This window comes from Girardinichthys multiradiatus, chromosome 10 (genome assembly GCF_021462225.1).
Source record: "Girardinichthys multiradiatus isolate DD_20200921_A chromosome 10, DD_fGirMul_XY1, whole genome shotgun sequence".
NCBI lineage: Eukaryota > Metazoa > Chordata > Actinopteri > Cyprinodontiformes > Goodeidae > Girardinichthys > Girardinichthys multiradiatus.
This window is the reverse complement of record NC_061803.1, coordinates 32,418,487-32,440,639: the sequence shown is the minus strand read 5'-3', so window position 1 is coordinate 32,440,639 and position 22,153 is coordinate 32,418,487. Positions and strand designations below refer to the sequence as shown.

Sequence of the window (22,153 nt, the reverse complement as noted above, 5' to 3'; positions counted from 1 at the left end):
CCTCTTCAGATGGCAGTGTGTCAGAAGACATTATGCTCTTGCCCACTTTCCTCAGAGGTAGTGCCTGTGAGTGGCTGTTTTTAATCAGACACCGGACGGCCTCTGGGATGACAGCAGCAGACAGATAACCTCTCCAACTTTTAATAGGGCAAGATTTAGTTCCAGTGGGTTTCAAACTCTGTTCTGAGAACTCTCAAGAGTCCATCACAGAAAAAATGAGGGAAGGGAAGAACTTTCCAATTATTGTGGAATTAGATAATTAGTCTGCTCACAAGTGGTTTTGTGTGCTGTTGTTCATCTATTAATGAAAGATGTAACACCAATATATCCAGAACCACTCCAATAGTTTATTTATATTCCTCCTAAACACCAGGTGTGCTTTCTCGTAGAACTGGCAGCCATTCATTGTGCATTTATTTGGCAAACGTTTGTGCTGAGCTTTAGTAACATATGTGTCATTCATAAGCTACTGTGTTTTAGTGAAACTGAATGAGCCTGTTAATAGCAGAATATATAATGATCAATGCATGTTTACATCTTCTATCCCTCCATCTCATCTTTGTTGCTGCTGACGCTTTTCTCGCTCTTGTGCTTTTCACAAAAGAGCGAAGGAGCTTTGTGTTATTTTGCCAAGGACAGAAATTACCTGCCCATTTGTCTGTAATGGGTCCCGCATTGTTACCGTCTCCTCAGAAATGAATCCATTAGAAATGTTGGAGAACGAAAATGAGACTCAGTCGGTGCTAATTTCAAATCCCTGAGGTAATTTGGAGTCGTTAACAACAATTTGTGCCTTTGAAAACTAGAATCTTGCTAATTTCTATGAATAATACATGGAACAAGTTACATATATTGTGCCTGTTCCATTTCTTGCTCTCAAAGACACAAAGACAGAGTCCTTTTCTTCTGTCAGGCGTGGGCAGTGATGAATGGCTCCTGAGCTCTTGGACATCCTATAAAAAGACACCAAATTAGGCTTGCTGATAATGGCAGGACAGAAAATGAAAAAGCTGTGACAAAACAGACAAAAACAGATGTAATGTTTGGCTTTCTGAAGAGACCAGATAGAAAGAAATCAGCTGGGTTGCAGCTTTTCTCTGCTAACCATTATTGGTGTGTCTCAAAGGAACACCGTGTTAGGTGAGATGGTTCTCAAATAAAGTTTCTGAAAGTTCGGCTTTATGAAAGTCATACTTTCTAGGTGAACAACACAAAATTAAACCACACATGGAAAGATTTATATCTGCCAATATATAAGTAATAAACCAGACAGGCAAAAAATCTCAAATTACAAGCTCTTAGAAGCAGAAATTGGATTTAGTTGCATTTTGAACGGAATTAGGCAGTTTTCTCTCATGAATTTAAACTAGATATGACTCAGTCGGCCATATCATCCAATATAAGTCAAACTGTTTTAAATAAGGAATATATCCTTAAAAACCTGACCTGATGTGTGAAGTGTGTGTGATGACACACACTTCACACATAAGGATAAGGGCAGGCTGCAGCGTGTCATTCGGTCTGCTGAGAAGGTGATTGGCTGCAGTCTACTGTCGCTCCAGGAACTGTACACCTCCAGGACCCTGAAGCGGGCAGGGAAGATTCTGGCTGATCCCTCCCACCCCGGTCACAGACTCTTTGAGACTCTCCCCTCTGGCAGGAGGCTGCGGTCCATCCGGACGAAAACCTCACGCCACAAGAACAGTTTTTTCCCATCTGCCACCAGCCTGGTTAACAAAGCCCGGAAACCACCCTGACATTCCCCCTTTCCCCCACACCCCCCCTTTTTTTGCTGACAGGACACCTGTAACCTGTAACTCTATGCGTTACATTAACGCTCAGCTTGGACTCCTGCTTACTTGCACTGCTTTACTTGCACAATGATCACCTGCACTGTTGTATTGCTCTTGCATCTTATACTGCTCTATATTTACTCTCACTCACTTAAAACTGTGCACTTATATTATATTATATTGTAGATATGTTTGTACTGTTTAACTTGTACTGTATTGCACCGACTACGCCAAAACAAATTCCTTGTATGTCCAAAAACGTACTTGGCAATAAAGCTTTTCTGATTCTGATTCTGATTCTGATTCTGATGACTTAGGTCAACCAACCTTAATGCTGTTCCTGGTTTAAAACTCAAAGCTTCAATTTTTAGGGAACTAATTTGCTTGTTGATGTGTTTCGTTAATGGAAATGACATTTTTGAGTTGGATATTTCTGTTTTACAGGATCTTAACTCAGGATTAAACTACTCAGTATGAACAATAGTCACTTCCAGACCATATCTTAATAAAATAGAATAGAAGAATAGAAAGAGCATTTAGTGTTCCACTGTGGGGAAATTGAGGTGTACCAGCAGCAAAAATTGTTATTCACTGTTTTAACTGAAAGAATACATACACTACTGGTCAAAAGTTTTAGATACACTTTCTCATTTAATGGGCCTCTTTATTTTCATGACTATTTACATTGTAGATTCTCAAAGACAACAACACTGTAAATGAACACACATGGAATTATATACAGTGGTAAACAAATATTGTGACATAACTAAACATTTTTATATTTTAGATTCTTCAAAATAGCCACCCTTTGCTTTGATTACTGCTTTGCTATCTTACCATTCATTCACTGAGCTTCATGAGGTTGGTCACCTCAAATGGTTTTCTAAACAGATCTTCCCAGAGGTTCATTGGGAGACGGCCAAAGGTTAATATTTCAGTCATCATGGCAAAGGGCGGCTACTTTAAGAAATCTAAGATAAGAAAACATATTTAAAGTTCTTTTGCAATTTTTGTTTGCAACATATTTCTATATGTGTTCATTCACAGTTTTGATGCCTTCAGTGAGAATCTATGTACAATGTAAATAGTTATAAACATAAAGAAAACCATTAAATGAAAAAGTGTTTCTAAAACTTTTTATCAGTAGTGTATCTTGGTGCTAAGTAATATTTCTATGTACTGAGAAAAAAAAAAGAAAGAAAAAACACTATTTTTAAACTAATTTGCACTGTAGAAGTAGTGCTGTTTCTGTTGTTTACAGAAACAGGTTTAAAAAACAAAAGGTGAGCTGAACTGAGTTGTGAACTGTTCCACCTCATGTAGCTACTGTTTGACAGGCATTAAAGCAGACTTGTGTTGTGGTGTAAAGCGGGTCTCTCAGAGCTGGTCAGAGGAACTGTCAGGGAACAGATGGTTTACAAAACATCGCCTGTTGGAGTAGATCATCATTTTGCCAAACAAAATCCCCAGTAAGGTAAACTGGTTTGAAACTCACCCTGTTTTGCCTGTTTTTGTTTGCTTTCTTGTTGGCTGCAGTGTGTTGAAATGACAACAATATAAACTGCATTATCAATGATGCTGGGGATTTATATGGACTATTCCTAAAAATGAGTAATTCAGAATATACCAAGGGAACATCTAGGGAGAATAATACTAAATTCTCAGCTGTATTAGTTTGAATAATTTGGGGTTTGAGCTTGGTATTGTTTGACTCTCAACACAAAAATCCAAGAAGTCTTTATTTTTTTACATTTCTGCTCAGTTTAAAGGACAAATTTATCAGATGCTTAGAAAATAAAATAAGCAGCTTCATTTAATTTGAACTCTTTTCCATATTTCAAGGAAGAAACCTTTCAGTTCCATCACCTGCCTGTGGGGACTTGGTATTTATCCTTATGTAAATATAAAGCATGCTGTTGTGAAGCCACCTGTTAACTGTTGGAAACATTTTCTGAATTTGATTATGTTGAGGTCGAATGAAAGCCGAGCTTTCCTGCTACTCTAACTTCCCAACATTTTCCTTGAACAACAACATTCTCTGAAGGAAAGAAAAGAGGAAAACAGTAGAAATTAAAGTTCTAAATCACAACGTGACGAATATCAAATCATATATCAGTGCCAGGTTAAGTTGTAAATTATTAAATAAAGGCAAATTTACTTAAACATAAGTAATGATGTGTTTTTAATAAAGTGTCAACTACCTTTTGAGGTAGATCAAAAGTCTGAATGTTAAGATTACACTACTACATATTAATACATTTGTGCATTTCTTATCTATCAATAGTTGCTTCTTTGGAAATAAGTTCTGAAGTCCATGAACACAAATCTTCCAGAGTTTATTTAGGTGGCTTATTGCTAGTTATTTTTTAGCAAGAGTCTTTGTTATTCCTGCTTGTGGATCTATTTTTAGGGATTTGGTGTAGTGACACAAATTTATGATTTCTGCAATGCTCTGAGGATGCTCATTTCCTTGGATGAGAAGCAACCCGATAAATTGATTGGATCAGGATGCTTCACTGTTGGCACCATGCACACAAGACTGTTGGTACTTCCCATCTTTTCTTCCCAGATGTCCCAAACATTGAGAAGGAGGATTCATGAGAGATAATAACTTTTTTCCACTCATCAGCGGTCCATTCTTGTACTTCCTGCAGAATTCAAGTCTCCACTTAATGTTTTCCTTTAGGAACTGGCTTCTGTGATGCCTTTCTTTTAAAAAAATTGCCTTGCATTCAGATAGACTTAGACCCACCTGCTGCCAGTGTTGCTTCTAGTGCAAGTTCTGCACTGGTGGAAACGCAAATGGAGTTTTGACAAAAATTCAACTTGGAAGACTCACCTCCACTTCCGGATCCATCTAACTACTCCACCATGTTCTCCACTCCAACCAATCAGCTTCTGGTCCGCATTCCTCTTCAGCCAATCATCCCTTAAGGCTTCGCTTTAAAAGACGTTCATACGCAGATTCTCTTGCTCTTCAGCTGAGCTTCGACCCTCCTCCACCCCATCTCCACCATCAGGCTTCAAGCTCCTTCCAACACCCTTATCTCCTCAGGCCTCCACTCCACCACCAGTATCAGGATCCCGGGGAAGACTTCTCTAATTCTAACCATAAGATGTTTATTCAGCTCATGTCACTATCAGCACTCATGTCTTCTACCGGGGTCCGAGCGCCAAAAGAAAACAAACATCAGCTAATAAGCTCCTCTAATTGCTATGTTTGTGTCTCTCTCATTGTGAGTCTTTCCAGGTTGAATTTCTATAACAACCTCTACAGTAGGAGGCCTTCTTATAGCTGTGTCATCTTAAAACCTTCTTTATTGCAGGTGAACTTCTCACCTCAAAGTTTTGCTCATCAAGAAAACTGTTATATCAACTAAAATATTCTCAGCAGCAGTTTCCTGCATGGGTAGCCATTTGATGCAAAGTGACGGTGCTGTAACCAATTGATTTCAGCACTGTCCCTGCCCTCTGTCCCTTATCTATGGCAGTCAATCTCATTTCAGCTCTTTCTCAGCTTTACCTGTGCTGATGATACTGAGGTTCGCTGATCATTTTAGGCAAATAAACTCTTGGCATTGAAATAGTTTGCAAATCACAAAAAAGCCTCAAGAGTCTGGTTCCAAAGTTTGAATTTACTAGATTAAAAGTCTGATTGTTCAAAAGCAGAGCTGCTTTAACTCAGTCAATTCCAGTTGATTAATCGGACCACTCAGTAAATTATTATCAGATAAACAAGTGTTTAGTGCAGCATAAAGCACATAGATGGGTTCTGCACACAAAAAGCCTCACTCTATCAGCACAAAGAGAAGACGACATTGCAGACGCATCCCACGCTGTTGGACTGACAGGTGATCTCTGGGGCAAATCTACTGCAGCGACAGCCAAGTGATGAGGACTCGGAGCTGTAACTCACACCCTCTAAAAGTCATTTTAAATCACCAATCAAAGGGAAGAATGAAGAGGAGGTGAAAGTGTGAATGTAAAAGAAGGGGGATTTGAGGTGGGGAGTCAGTGGGGGAGGTGAGAAATGGTGCCAATTGCTGGCATTTCCCTCTGCTGTCCATGGGAGAGGCAGACAGGGCGGGAGAGGAGAGGCCTGACATTTGAGTGAAAAGGGAGGAAGAGTGAGGAATGAGAAATAATGCATGAGCAAAGTGGAGATTTATCCTCATGTTTGACCTCTGCAGGGAGAACAGTGCAACTTGAAGAGAAGGAGCCAAGAAAGCAGGACGGACTTTCACATCTGCAGGCTTTAGCTGCTGCTTTATGAGGGGGCCTTAGTTCACAGGAATCTGATCTTTAAATTTTAGTCCCTAATCTTTTAAAGATTTAAAATCGTCTCTTCTTTTAAAGCATTTAAATTAAAATTTTTTATAAAAGTTACTGAAGTTAATCATTAAAAAACTTCATCCAGTTTAGTGATTCAATTCAAATAGTAAAGAGTAGATTCAAAGTGATTTATTTCAATTTATCAGAAAATGTAAATATAATTATACTATTATTAAAGGATTTCAATACAGAAACTTGTGCCTATTGTGATGTATCACCATGTACTGTATGGTATGTACACAATACTTGGATGGGACTCAGTTTACATGAATTACTGTGTCTTTGCAGCATGCCATGGAGGTGATAAACCTCCATGCTGGCTCTCCTGAAGTGTTAAAGAAGCCCAGGTTGCGGTCTTGCATCTTTCAGATAATTTAAAACAAACTCTACATTGGTTGCCTACCATCAAGTTTAATGTGAAATTATTAATCTTTATTATATACCCTAAAAGTTTATTTCAATCTGTTTTTATGTCTTTTGTGGACTTTCTTTAGTTTATTCCCAACATGTTGTTTTCTTGTTACAAATTTTTTGCTTTAATGGCCAGTATACACTATGTGACTTCGGGCTGTCCCAGACAAAAGATGATGATTGTAGGACTTGTAAAAATGTAGTATTGTAAGACTTCTTTGCTCGTGGCTCTTAATCCGCGACCTTGCATCGTACTGTGAGACATGTTCAAGAATGGCCATTTTTAGCATCTTGCGACCTAAGATACCCTGCGATAAATCAGATATTTAGAATGACTATCTCACTGTGTGACAGCTGCTAAGACCTACATCTAATAATCTGCCAATAGAATTGCAGCAGGAAATGACACAATGGTCATTTGGTCAACTGGCATCCCAAGTTGACCTCTTTTCCCCAGCCACGACCTCAACCACATTCTCCTCCTCCTTTCCTTTTCTTCTCATTTGTTTCGAAACACATACATGCCACAACAACGAGGCAGCGTTCTTCATTGTATTTGTCTCGGCGGCACAGATGTATGGCGTACACTGATGCTGCGCACTCTGATGACGTTGCTTATTACCGTACATCGTAACTGATTTAGTAGTAAACATTCATTGTACAATGTGCACACATCAAACATGGCATCGTATCAAGGTTTATTAGATCTATGTCACATAGGGTGTCATGAAATAGTCTTATAAGATTTAAAATCACACAATGTAAGAAAGCAATAAGAGGCCAGGTTTCTTCTTTACAGTTTTGCTTACCTCCATGTTGGTTTTCTTTGGCTTGGTTCAGAAGGTGTAGGGAAAGATTTATATAAACAGGGCTGAGCAGACACAACCATATCAGAACTTGTGCAGCAGTAAAGTTCCATATAAATTATGTTTGTTCAGGCCTATAGAAGTCCAGAAAGTGGACAGGCTTAGGTCTGTGTGTACTGTACAGCGATGCCATCTTTTAGCTTCAAAGAGTCAATTTAAGCTTTTAACGTCTGCTGACCTCCTGGCTTAGTCAGTAAGTAAAGTGAGACATGTTGGACAATGAAGAGCAGAGGAAAAGAGTGTAGCCGTTTAATTCAGTGTGTTCACATCCAGACGTCCTAAAAGATCCAGTGAATAAAGTATACTCTCAGCCCCAATCTATGAATGGTTGCAAACAGAAAAGTTTCATTTAGCTTTTAACTTGGAAGATGTAGTCAATGAAACGGCACAGAACAAGACTTTTTATCAAAAGAGTTATAAATCACAACTTGTTTCACCCTCTTTGTGACCAAAATAACTATTATTTCAGATAGTGTTCAGAGATTATTGCTTGCTATTTTGTGATTAACCTGATTTGGGATTTTTACGTCACTGAGTATACTTGCTACATTTAAGAGATATAGCAAACAACTACTTAGAATAAGTTATTCAATGTTACCTAGTAAAGGCAGAACCTGTTTTCGATCCTGCCCGCTGGGCTCCTAAATGCACCTTTACTACCAGTAAGACAACAGAAACATACGTTTTTGGCTATGATGACCTGATACCTCCCACAGCGCTGCATTTAGAGGTGGTTGACTGTGGGCAGCTTTGGTCCATCAAACCAACCCTCTCCTGAGCCTAAGTAGTGCAGAGAAGTACAACTGTGATGCAGCCACAAACAGTCTCAGAATTATAAAAGCTGCATCTGTTGTCTTGGCAACAGACCTCTGACTAACATCTCTCATAAAAAGACATCGTCAACTTTTAGTTGATGAAATTCTGTCTGCTTCTGACTTTGACCGCTGCTGTAGTGGTTCAACGGTTTAAATTGGATGGAGGGAAGACTTAGACTGGAGTCAGGACTTTAAACATAGAAGATAAATTATCTGTGGTAATGAGGAACACCCCCACTCTCTCATACACATGTAGAAGACGGATGGATGGAGACCATGTTGAGGACAGCAGTGCTGAGAATAGCTCTCAGTATAATAAGGAGGCATTCCTTCCTTTTCCCTGCAGTTCTCCCACTGATCATCTCTGTCATTCCTACTGTCTCTCCTTTACTATTATCATCTTTCAAAGCATTGCTCCGCTCTGGTTTCATCTCAGCCCATGAGGTCATCCCTGTTAGTGGAAAACAAGCATAGAAGAGAAAATGGACTGGCTTTCAGGAAGAAAAAAAAACAGAGTTAATGTCTACATTTAAAATATGTAAGAGATTGCTTGGAGAATAAATACCTTTTTTTAAATATTTTTTTGATTTTGACAATTAGCTATTTGAAAAGCCAAGCATCTCCACTCATCCTCCCCAAAAGTGTGTCCACCATTTTGTTGTTAAATACAGTGCTGTAAAAAAGCATTTTCCCCTTACAGATTTATTTTTGTGTCACACTTAATGTTTCAGATAATCAACAATATTTTAATATAAGACCAACATAACCTGAGGTAATACAAAAAGCAGTTTACAAATGAGAGTTTAATTTAATAAGGGCAGCCAACTAGCCAACCTGACCTTATGTAAAGAGGTAATTGCCCCAAAACCTAATAACGCCACCATTGGCAGCAACAACTGCCTTAGGTATGTTCAGTCTGAGGGTGGCGCCATCACTAGCAAATCAGTTTTTTAAAGTCACTACATTGTGTTTAATTTGACCAGTCTGACTCTGATTGGTTGTTTTCAGTTCTGTATCTTACGCAGCTTGAAACGAGCAAACTTGATCAAAGGTTATAGTCTGTTTTAGTCTTGAAATACGTTACATTTCTTATAAATGGTGTTGATGTTGTTGGATTTTTTTTTTTTTTTTTGCTATTCTGATTTATACATTTGTGTCATAATAAAAAGCTCCATATTTAACTGTGTAATTTCTTGCAAAAAACAAAAATCCACAGTTCTTTTGTGCAGTGTGAAGTCACTGGCTAAAAACAGCCTGTTAAAAATGCAAGTGCTGAATTATGAGCTTCAGCTCAGTTTAGGATGAAAGCCACATCATTAGCAGCAGGCTAATCAAAACATGTCTGGGTTTTTCTTAATTTAAGATAAACTAGCTTTGTTTGCTATTTCTTACTTATACCTAACTGTGGGTCTTATACCGGCACATAAAAAGTATCTAACCACACTTTTCAGGTTTTGCCACCAAAGATTTTCTAGCTAAACAAGCACTGGTGCCTGTTTTATATTAGTTCTAAAAAAAAAACACAGCAAAGCTGTTAATACCAACATGATGATTAGAGACTGTGAGGCATTAAACTTTCTGTTTCAATTGACTTTGTCTTTGATTCTGCAAATTTGAAGTTAAACCAACGCTAGTGTTTTAAACATGGCTTGAACTATTTTAATTGGTTGTTGGTTTTCATGAGCCCGCCTCCAGCTCTTGTATAATGCAGTTCTTTTTTTTTTCTGACGCCCAAAGTTTTTGTGCCAAAAATGCAGTATCTTGAGGGTGAACACCAATACCTGGTAATAAACAGCACTGATGGAAACTCTTCACTGTTATGGTGTTGGTGGTCATTTTTAGGATTTTCATGCATTTATAATCATGGGCTGGATTTGAAATTAATTTTATGGATGTTTTTACTGTTGTTACTGATTTATTTTTCCCCTCTCTGTTACCTCTGTGTTCTCCTGATTGGTCGTGGTTTTTGCTCCCCACTCACACATGTTTCTAGTTTTAATGTGTTTTGTTTCAGCTCGAGCCTGTGTCACTACTGGACCATGTCCCACACTGAAAAATTAAGTAGAATATTTTCAAGATTGGAATTGAAGATGATAATTTTCCAACATATTAAAACACACATTTGCAGATAGTAGAAGTGAAATTTACTTCAACTATTTAAATAACCTGGAGAAAAGTAAGAAAAGCTGAAAATAATTCTCAGGTTTATGTCATTGACGGCATGTTTTTTGTACATTTAGAAACATTTTCTTTGAATTGTTATAGCTAAAACTATGGAATACTCCGAGGCTTAAATTTTGATCCCATAATTTTGGTTTTGGCACAGACGTTCAGAGAGGGAAAACTCATAAGACAATTTGCAAAGAAATAGTTGCAAAAGACAAACAATTATTTAAACATTTGCAGAAAGGCACAATGTTCTTTTTTTCACTGAGTCACATATAGACTGACCTAATAAAGCCTAATACTATGTTCCTGTGTTCCCCGATAAGGTGGTTGAACAGGGCAATGGATATATAGGACCTAACTTGGTCAGGTCTGCTTTGTGTGTGACTGTGTTTGATGGGAGCACAGCAGAGTGGGTTTTAGGCACGTTTTATGGATGTCTCTTGATGTTTTTGGCCTTATTTTCCATGTTTTGCCTCTGTCTCTCAGCAGAAGACTATGATACATGAAAGCCAATGAGATAAGTGAATAAATGGTCAAATTGCTGCCTGTGGGCTGTGTTCTATAATTGATGGTTGCACTATGTGGTCTCTTAACTCTGAGGACCTCTGACACTTAAACAAATGACATGATTAGACCTAGCAGGATGTTACTGATGCCTGAGAGCTGCATGCCTTTTGTTTACAAGCTGTTTTCTCTCTGTCCTCTCTGCAGCTGGCGACATGGGACTCAGTTCACGGACTGAACGGCAGTCTGAAGGAGAGTCGGATAGAGAACGGGATGCAGGGGCTGACTGTTAAAGTGGTCACTCTGCTGGTAAGTGATGTGCATGACACCGAATATATATTATAGTAGCTTTGTTTAGTTTGTGAAAGTAAGAACATAATTATTACCAACACAATATGTAATGTAAAGCCTACAAACGTAAGGTTTTATGCATCAGAACACAATGAATGAATTGAATAATTTGTGGTGATTTTTTTGTCTGCTGTATTGGTCTCTCTCATCGTGGAGGAATTTTGCCCCTCTCTCTTTTTCATTGTTGCTTTAGTTCATTGAAGTTTGCAGACATTTGTTCCTGCCGAGGTTGCACCACATCATTTTAATGGTGTTGAGGTATGGGCTTTGACTGGGCCATTCCAACACCTTAATTTAGCCACTCATTTGTAGGATTAATGCTGTTTATTCAATTCAATTCAGTTTTATTTATATAGCGCCAATTCACAACACATGTTGTCTCAAGGCACTTCACAACATTCAGGTATATACATTCCTATTAATCCTAACAATTGATGAAAGAAGGAAATCCTAGAAACCTGTTTAATATGGGATTTAAATGACATGTCCTGGTCAAAAATAACACCAAGGTTTTTTACTTTATTATCAGAGGTCAATTTAATGCCATCCAGGTTAAGTGATTGACTAAGCAGTTTCTTTTTTTAAAGACTCCGGTCCAAAGATGACAAATTCTGTCTTGTCTGAATTTAGACGCAAAACATTTAACGTCATCCAAGTTTTTATATCTTCAAAACATGCTTGTAGTCTCTCTAACTGGTTGGGCTCATCAGGATTTATGGATAAGTAAAGCTGAGTATCATCAGCGTAACAGTGAAAATGTATCCCATGCTGCCTGATAATTTGACCTATTGGAAGCATATATATTGTAAAGAGAATTGGCCCAAGTACTGAACCCTGTGGTACTCCACAATTAACCCTGGAGTTTAAAGATGATTTATCATTTACATGAACAAACTGGAATCTGTCAGACAGATAAGATTTAAACCAGCCTAGCACTGTTCCCCTGATCCATACAGCATATTCCAGCCTTTCTAAGAGAATATTGTGATCAACTGTATCAAATGCAACACTGAGATCTAACAGAACCAGAACAGACACAAGTCCATTATCTGTGGCCATAAGAATATCATTAGTGACTTCCAGCAGAGCTGTTTCAGTGCTATGATGGGCTCTGAAACCTGACTGAAACTCTTCAAACAGGTCATTGCTGTATACATGCTCACACATTTGAGTAGCAACAATTTTCTCAAGAATTTTAGATAAGAATGGAAGATTGTTATAGGTCTGTAATTTTTCAAGTCATCTCGATCAAGCGAAGGTTTCTTAAGTAAATGTTTAATTACAGCTAACTTAAAAGCCTGTGGTACATATCCATTTACTAAAGATAGATTAATCATATCTAAAATGGGACTGGTAATCAGAGGGAACACTTCCTTAAATAATGTGGTTGGGATTGGGTCTAACATACAAGTTGAAGGTTTAGATGAAGCTAATATTTCTGATAACTCAGGAAACTTCACAGGATCAAAACAGTCCAAACACAAATCAGGTTCTGCAGTTATTTCCAATGTTGTCTCACTTGCTGAGGATGAAGTAATCATCTTCGGGAGTATGTCAAAGATTTTCTTTTTAATAGAATTAATTTTATTTAAGAAGAATCCCATAAAGTCATGGCTGCTAAGAGCTAAGGGAATGGATGGCTCAACAGAGCTATGACTCTGTGTAAGTTCAGCAACTGTACTAAAGAGAAACCTAGGATTATTCTTGTTCTCTTCTATTAATGATGAGAAATAAGCTGTTCTAGCTTGGCGAAGTGTCTTTTTATACAACAGTAGGCTATTTTTCCAGATTAAGTAGGAATCCTTTAGGTGTGTAGAGTGCCATTTTCTCTCCAATTTTCTAACATTGTGCTTTAAAGTACGCAGCTCTGAATTAAACCAAGGAGCTAGCCTCCTATTTTTGATTACCTTCTTTTTCAAGGGGGCTGCATTGTCTAATGCATCACGCAATGATGAAGAAACACTATGAACAAAAGAATCAATTTGTGAAGGGGCAGAAACAGAATTATTGCCTTCCATTGTGCTTTTCAGTGATAATGAGGAAATAAAAGTGGAACAGATTATTTAAAGGTTGTTACAGCATCGCCTGATAATGATCTACTATAATGAAATTTTCTTTCAGGTGTGGAGTACTTGGTTAAATTAAACTCAAAGGTTATTAAGAAATGGTCAGACAGGACAGGGTTATGAGAGAATATTGTTATGTCTTTACCCTCAATGCCATATGTCAGCAAAAGGTCCAGAGAATGAAGACAAAGGTGGGTAGGTTTGTTCATGTTTTGATCAAAACAATTGAGTCTAAGATAGCATTAAACGCTATATTTAGGCTATCACTTTCAGCGTCTACATGAATGTTAAAATCCCCCACTATAATAACTTTATCTGTATTTAACACTAAATCAGATAAAAGGTCTGAAAACTGATCTAAAAATTGAGAGTAAGGGCCTGGTGGACGGTACAAAACAACAAACAGAAAAGGTTTTATTGCTTTGCAATTTGGACGAGGAAAACTAAAGATTAAATATTCAAAAGAGTTGTAGCTATTGATCAGTCTGGGACTAATCAATAAATCTGACTGAAAGATGGTTGCTACTCCTCCTCCTCACCCAGTAATTTGAGGCATGTGGAAATTTAAATAATTATTAGGAGTTGACTCATTTATAGTAACATAATCCTATTGCTGCAGCCAGGTTTCTGTGAGGCAAAATAAATCAATCTGATTGTCACAAATCAGGTCACTAACTAGCAATGTCTTTGAAGAGAGAGATCTTATGTTCAGTAAGCCACATTTAATTGTTTTATTTTTCTTTTCGGTCTGAGTTGTGTTTATTTTTATGATATTTTCCTGATTTCCTCCTTTTAGATTATTTTTTTATCTATTCAATTTTGGCCGTGGGCGAGACACTGTCTTAATATGGTAATGGGTGGGTAGCAGTACAGAAGCTGCAGAGAGGAGTGTTAAACTACGACCCTGCTTCCTGGTCTGAACCCTGGGTTGTCAGAGTTTTGGAGAACTAATAAATTCGGCCAGATTCCTAGAAAGAAGTTAGTGCTGCAGTTGTTAGTGTGACTTCTCTCTTGCTCGCGGTGGAAGGCACACGCGTTTTCTCTCCCTGCTGATCCCTGCTTCTGCTTTTTGACTGTGTTTTTCTCAGAGCCTCAGTTTGCATATCCTCCAAACTTGTAAATTATGGATTTGGTCAGGTGGTCTCTCAACATAATTGATAAATTTTTTTTTGACGGGAAGACAGGGTAAAGGAGACCCTCTTGTCCAGACGGGATGTTCTTCTCTGGATACACAATGGATTCTTGACAGCACTGGAAGATTGTGTGCCTGACTACGATATCGGTTGAGGACGTAGAAGATGTGTACATATTTGGACTTTTGATAACAGGATTTCTGCTTTTTGGAGTTGGTGGTTACCTGGCTTATCGAGTGATTTGCAAAACGTGGGCGGCTGTTCAAAGCACTCCAAAGCTGCCTCCGATGTTGTATGGAGTCTGTAGAGTGATCAACACTCAGACTAAAATGTTAAGAGAGCAGAATCGCAAGCTGGACACAATTCTAGAATCGCAGCCTAGCAGCTGTTGGACTGAAAGGTTAAAGGATATAATCTTGGAGAAGTTGTATGCTTGAGATCTGCGGAAAGTACCAGAAATTTGGCTATTTGGATTCACAATTGAGACATACCAGTAAAACTCTTAAGTTAGTTGGAAATCCACAACTGCCTGAACCACAACATTTATTGTTTTTCTAAATCCGGCGCCCCAACGTGGCCTTGGCAACTTCTGCTAACTGGCTATCGACAAAATATCTCCTGGATGTAATATAAACACGACACTCTTCCCCAGCACTCCCCTACCAGCTGTGTGCTGATAGGACTATGCGGCCGATTGATAAAACTTCCAGCTCTCTTCTCAAGGACAATGGCACTTCTATCAGTGTTGACAGTCTAATTCTTGCAAACACACTCAGACTTATATATTTGCACCCTCAAGATTCCACCGTACCCTTGCTAAATCTTTACTCATGTGTGTGTTGCTTACCCCTTTTGGTTGTCCGATGAGCTAACCCCTCCCCCCTACTTCCCTATGTCTAAAGGGATTGCTCCATCCAGCTCTCCATCCAATGGGTCCGGACTTCCCCAAACCTGAAAGGTCTTACTAAGCAGGTTTACTGAAAGTTCTGTTTAAGCTGGTGTTGGGAAATGACTCGCCTAGCCTCTGACAGCCTTCATTCAAAAGTCTCGCCCTTCTTCAACTGGAGGTCTGGATGACTGAGTAGCCTATCGCAGTCATTCACACTTTCAACATTCACTTTTGTTCACGGCTGCTCATTCCCTAATTCTACAACTGGCTCTTGGTATATGGGCTAGGTTAATTTTAGTGGCTCGGTATGAGCCCCAAGGGCACTGTTTTAACAAACTTGGCTAAGGCAACCTATAAAAACCTCCTAAACTATCTTAGAACCAGGCAATAAGACTTTTTACCACCAATGAAAAACCAAAAATACGGTGACTCAAATAATTGAATGTCCACGATTTAACTAGAATTTTATATGCTTTCTTTAATTAGTAACAGGGGTCAGTAACAGCTTAAATTCGGCACACAAAATAATTTCAATAATATAAATGAATCAATGAACTCAACCTGTCTTTCCCTGATGCTGAAACTAGTGAGTTTGGAGAGGCTTTGAAGACGGAGGCTCATCCATGCACCTGATGGAGAAGATTCTTCTGGTAACGAGTGGTTTCTTGAAGGGAATATGACCTAATCTTCAGTTTTCTTCCTTTAAGTGGCAGGCACTGACGCTCCAGGCTTCGATGGCTAAACAGAAACTTTGTTGTTATATGTCTCCCAAGACAGTAGTTTCCAGAGGCTGAAGAGTTGAAGGAAACCCGGAGACTTAAATGAAGTTGATTCAGGACTTCCAGAAGCCTGAAACTTAGAGCAATCAGCTGTTCACTGATCAAGTTCACTTCTGTTGTCTGGATAAAAAGGCTTTAGATGAAATCAGATTCTTAATCTTGAGGCACAGTCATTTCTGGGCACACAGGTTGATCCTCTTTTTAATGCTGTCGATCAGCTGGGCTGTGTCTCTGTTCATTTTCCATACGAGCTTCTTTTCTCCGTCCGATCTTCTTCGCTGGTCTTCTGCGAGGAAACAACCTTGTTCCCTCCTTCAGCATTGCCTTTATAGTGCCGATGCTTTCACCGGTCAGCCCTTTGTTAGGCTTCTCAGCTATTGCGCAACCTACTCTGCCCAGCTTCTTAGTTATTGCTCAATACTTAGTCATGGTCATCGTGACTTTCTGGTTCTTGTTTTTCGGCCTTGGAGATGCTGGTAATAGCCATGCAGCTGGCTGTAGACTCATCCTCCCTTCTTTGCGATGGTCTTCAAAATGATTCTCTGTCAGCATGCAGCTGGCTCTCGTCACTCCCAGTCATCCTACAGTTCTTTCCCTAATCTGCTTAGTCTTAAACTTTACACAGTATTACACATTCGATTCTCAGCTTTCTGCATTTACTTTAAAACACAGTTACAAAACCATCACTTCATTCTTTTTATTCATACATCACAAGTGATCAACATTATATCTCTTTCATATATAGTTGATTTTATACCTTAATTATCAGTTCTTAACCATATTTCAATCATACATCTTTTAACTTGATAATCAAAGATTACTAATTTCATTTAATACTTGTAAAAGAATGGAAAATCATCATACATCATTTCTTTGGATACACTTGTTTATATTTCTGCAAAAGATAAGACAGATATTATGTGGTAGATAATATGTGGCTCCACACAGGCCCCTCCAGTCTCTCAGTCCCAGAATATGAGAATATGCTTGTTTTCACTCTCTACCGCTCCAACTGTGTATTTTAATAATTATTGCATGGATTACACATAAGGATATAAGGATATTTATTGTAACTTTTATGGAGTTAACTGTGAGCGGTTACTAAATGTTGCATGGATTACATGGAAAGATCTCACCTTATTTTGACACCTTGCTGAGGTTTTTTTGTACTATGATTTTTTTTCCTCCTATCTTACTTTACCTAAATGTGCGATTTCATTTCTTTTCATAGATTTTCAGATTTCTCAGGATTACCAGCAAAAGCCAAATATTATTAGTATTTGAAAATTTGGACTAAAGCTGTTTTTACACCAATGACCATACATTTTTAGATTTCTTTAAAGGATTGTATTACAACTATTTCATACCAGTGAAAGCCAAACATTGTTAGTATTTTAAAGTTTGGACCTTTCTTCTAGCACAGGATGAATTCCTTACCACAGAGGACTTAATCATCTAATTACCTCTATTAGAAAGATTGGATTACAACCAGCTCTTACCAGTAAACTCCCAAGGAATATTAATGTCATTTGATTTGTTTTTCTGTGTTTGATTTTCTGTATCATCGTATGTTTTTCCTCATTTACAGCGCTTTAAGTGCCTTGTTGCTGAAAAGCGTTATATAAATAAACTTGACTTGACTGCCTCTGTCTAACAATTGCAGTACAGTAACTACGTAGAGAAGAGTATCATAACTTGGTAACCTGGATGGACTTCTTTAACGTTGTAAAGGTTCACTTTACAACGTGGCTCTTTTAAGGCTCTTTTTGGATTGGTTTCACTTTATTTACGGAACCAATCTATGCAGTGGGGAGCAAAAACACTATGCATTGCATTCCTGTGGCACTTTTCAGTTGACTATTCCCAGGGATCGGTCTGAATCTGGAAATCATGCTTTCAATTTTGCTGCCCCCTCTGATTGGCAAACTTTATAAGCCTCATTTGAGGCATTCTGTTCCATCTTAAATGTTAGACAACATAAATCCACTGAACAGTGCCTTTAATCGTCACTGTGATCCTAATGACTGCACTTTGTTGCTATCTGGTATACCAAATTGTTGACCAATTATTGACTGCTTAATTTTATTTTTAGTTTTTTTTTGTACCTGTGGTTATCATGACAGGTTTTGTTGCTTGATTTCAGTGGGACACTACATGGATAGAACAGTAAATCAACTGAAAATGACCAGGTTCTATGTTAGCTGAACAGGTCTAAATCATCAGGCCTCAACCACCATGCTGGACAGTTGATATGAGGTGCTTGTGCTGATGTGTTTGACTTTCTCCTAACATGAAACTATGGATTATGACCTTCTACTTTGCTCTCATCTTTCCAAAGGACATTGTTACAGAATTCTTATAATTTTTTTTAGATGCAGTTTTGCAAGCCTAAGTTCTGTAGCCATGGTCTTTTAAATGATGAGAGTTCTTAACTTCTTGAACAAATATTTTATTAAATCTTTAATTAAGGTCCTTGAGAGTGTCACTTGGGTTAGAACTGAAGAACGCTTTTTCTAATTACAGGTAAAAGGCCCTTAAGCAAGCTTCAAACAATCAGTAAAGCTGATCGAACTGACCAAAATTTCCATAGTTCATACTAATTCTTACAGTTCAAACCTTTTCTGATAGCTTTTGTAATTCAGAAGGATTTTACACAAGACATACTCTCGACCCCCAACATCACTGAATGAGTGGCACCTCATCCAGTATGATTATTTTAAGAGATAGAAACCACAGCAGTGTTTTGTGATCCCACAACAGAAGAAGGCAGCACTTTAGTTCTTCTAGCAAAGCAGCAATAACACCAGGTCTAACCAAGCAGGACTAATACCTTCTCCCTGCAGTTTAATGCTTGCAGCTGCGACACTTCCAGGTGTCAGTGCTGCCAAGCAGAAATACTAATACAACTGTGACTGTGGCACACACGGCCTGAAATTCTCCAAACTTACAGTACACTTCACAATTTCCCTTCAGAGTCTGACAGAAGTTCTTTAACACCCTTACTTACTATGAAGCTGAAACATACCTCGTGCTGCTGCCTTTTTCCTGACTAACAACCCCTCCTTTCTTTGGCTGACTTCCTGCAGGAGGATCCTTTCGTCATGGTGGCAGAGAACATCCTCGGGCAGCCCAAGAGATATAAAGGATTCTCCATTGACGTCCTGGATGCCCTCGCTAAGATCCTGGGCTTTAAATATGAGATCTACCAGGTCAGACTGAGCAGAACACCAAGCTGTCAAATGTTCCAACAGACAGACTTTTAGATACTTTTAGCTTTTTCACACATATAAAATGTGCAAATGCAGAACTTGCATCACTGACACTATTCAACTGTGGTGGTAAAGGGCAAAAATACTTTGAGTCCTGACTTTGTTCTGAAGCCAGGTGTTAATATTTTGTATTACAAAGTCGTTTCAGGAAATAATAAGAGAACTGGAATGAAAGGACCTGCGGGAAATATAAAGGAAACTGATTTTTTTGTTTTTGTTTTGAAGATTGCAATTACATTAAACTGAATTGGTGTTACAATTTCCTCTGAGTTTTCAAGCTTATCAGTTGGAATTTAATGCTGGGTCAGGAAAAAGACTGTTAGACCAACTGACAAACAATAACTATCTGCAGTGTTTTTAATGTATGTGATACACAAAGAAAAAAAAGGTATGCATAAAGTTAGGTGCAACATCATTGATTTCTTTTTACAATTACTTACAGATATGCTACAGCGCTATTAAAATGTGTTTGTAATGTATCACAGGGTTCCTGAGCAGTCTGGAAAGCTCTGTCATTAGTGTTTTCAGGCCTGGATAATTATGGGAAAACGTCTCTATCCTCTGTCCAAAAGTTCCTTCCTTCCTTCTTTTCTTCCTTCCTTCCTTCTTGCTTTTCTTTCTTCCTTCCATCCATCCATCCACTGTCTGTCTTTCTCTTCTTCTGGATTTCCATCCATGAGGTTCAGCTCTTTCTACTCTGTACTTGACCTTCACTCTAGTTTAAGTGTTTAACTGTGATAAAAGTTTGGTCTGTGAAATAAAAAATAGTTATTGTTATTATTATTTTGCTCAGGTTGCAGACAGCAAATACGGTTCTCAGCTTCCCAACGGCTCTTGGAATGGGATGATCGGGGATCTCATCAATAAGGTAAAACTAGACTTTCAAATAAATAGACACATAAGTTATGATCCTAAAGTCCACAGGGTCCAAACAGATGTAAATTTAAAAGATGACCCAACAATGAAGTCACTAAAGTTGCTTTCAAAAACAAAAATTAATAAAACAGTTCGTGTCCTCAACTTGACTGAGTTTAACATCAATGTTTTTCCTTGGCTTGCCTTCTTCCTGCAGAGAGCTGACCTCGCCGTGTCAGCCATCACCATCACACCAGAAAGGGAAAATGTGGTCGACTTCAGCAAGCGTTACCTTGACTACAGCGTCGGCATCCTTCTGCGAAAACCTGAAGAGAAGATCAACATCTTCTCCCTGTTTGCACCATTTGACCTGGCAGTGTGGGCCTGCATTGCCGCTGCTATCCCGGTGGTGGGAGTGCTCATCTTCCTGCTCAACAGGTTGCAGGCTCTGCGCTCCTCCTCATCCCAGAATGGACCACCTGGTCATCTATCCAATGGAGTGGGGTCGGGCACACTGCACAGCGCCATCTGGATTGTTTATGGAGCGTTTGTTCAGCAAGGTAAGCAGAAAGAATCCACTAATAGAAGTGGCTGGGTCTAAACCGGGCTATAGGGTGGAATGAGTCCAACAACTTAACTGCAGGGACCTAACCAAATCCACAATTTAACACCCACATAAAGGACAGAATTACTGGTTTGACTTTTTAGTGCTAACCTCCTAATGGGGAAATGACTACTTTTGAAGCTCATTTTCTTATAAATTAATCAAAATGAATAATATGGAGTAAATCTTTTAATAAAGTGAACCCACCTGCCTGTGTGGGAAGCAGACTGGCAGATACCCAAACAAGCCATTTACTACATTTTATCAATTAGACACAAGAAGACAACTTCTGCACAAGGAAATGCAGGTAGCTCAGACATTAATATTCTATACATATCGTAAGGTATTAAAAGTATAATTACTTTACAGATTTATCCATCCTACAAATATTTACAGTAAACCTTAATTTTAGATTTCAAGAATAACCAGTGTGTCAGATGGAAACAGAGAGGATTCAGTGAAAAATTGGCTTATTAATTTTGAATCTGAACATGTAACTGCAATGTCAGGTCACCATACGAAATATTTCATGGTAAAGGTTAAAAAATTATTGTTGACAGTTTTCTCCTAAATGACACTCAGTTTACATCTCACTAAGAGATAGGGTGGCATTAAACCTATTATTACTATTCCTCATAAAAGTTAAAATTATAAAAAATATTTAAATCATAAAATATTGACTTGGCTAAAGAGGAAGAGGAAAAGTGGAAGATATTGCAAAGTGTCATGTTTTGGTATTTTTTTTAAGAGATCCCCAGTTAAAGAGTCATTTAAAAGCTGGCTGGAAACTTAAAAAAACATAATAGGTTTTAATAAACTTTCAAACATGCATTTTTTGTGTATGAGTATTACTATTCAGTGAAAATATCACTATTTTGCAGAAGCCTTTTTATACTCTGTCCTTTGCTTTTGACACAATAGGGGAACAGAGTAAGAACATTAGACATATTAAAAAACACAGTTTGACACAGAATGACAGTCTCATACATTTAGGTGCATCCCAATGTCTTTATGTAATGTCCCTTTCCTCCAGTTTTGTTCGAAGGCATCAGTTTATGGAGTCGCGAGGGGACATGGGGGAATTTATTTTCTTTTGCATCCCCACGCAATACTTTAGCGTTCACTTGCAATACTTTTGCGTTCACTCGCAAAAGTTGTTAATCATGTTGAGAAAGCTGTGCATTTTGGAACAGCAGCACATTTGACAAACTGCTCACAAAACAAACAGCACTAATATGGCATTGATATGGTTTATTTGTCATATCCAGGTTAATACGCAGTCAACAATGCGATTAAATGCTTAGGATAAGAAGAACC

General features: G+C 38.3%; 1 protein-coding gene across 3 annotated transcripts in view; it reads left to right on the top strand.

Annotated features, from left to right (window-relative positions):
- grid1b (glutamate receptor, ionotropic, delta 1b) overlaps nucleotides 1-22,153 on the top strand; it is a 705,375-nt gene that overhangs the window by 617,548 nt on the left and 65,674 nt on the right. For all 3 annotated transcript variants that reach the window (XM_047376999.1, XM_047376998.1, XM_047377000.1), the window contains 4 exons: nucleotides 11,098-11,199; nucleotides 19,195-19,317; nucleotides 20,171-20,245; nucleotides 20,450-20,792. In XM_047376999.1, the coding sequence (XP_047232955.1) occupies nucleotides 11,098-11,199; nucleotides 19,195-19,317; nucleotides 20,171-20,245; nucleotides 20,450-20,792 (643 nt within the window). The remainder of the gene's footprint in view (nucleotides 1-11,097; nucleotides 11,200-19,194; nucleotides 19,318-20,170; nucleotides 20,246-20,449; nucleotides 20,793-22,153) is intronic.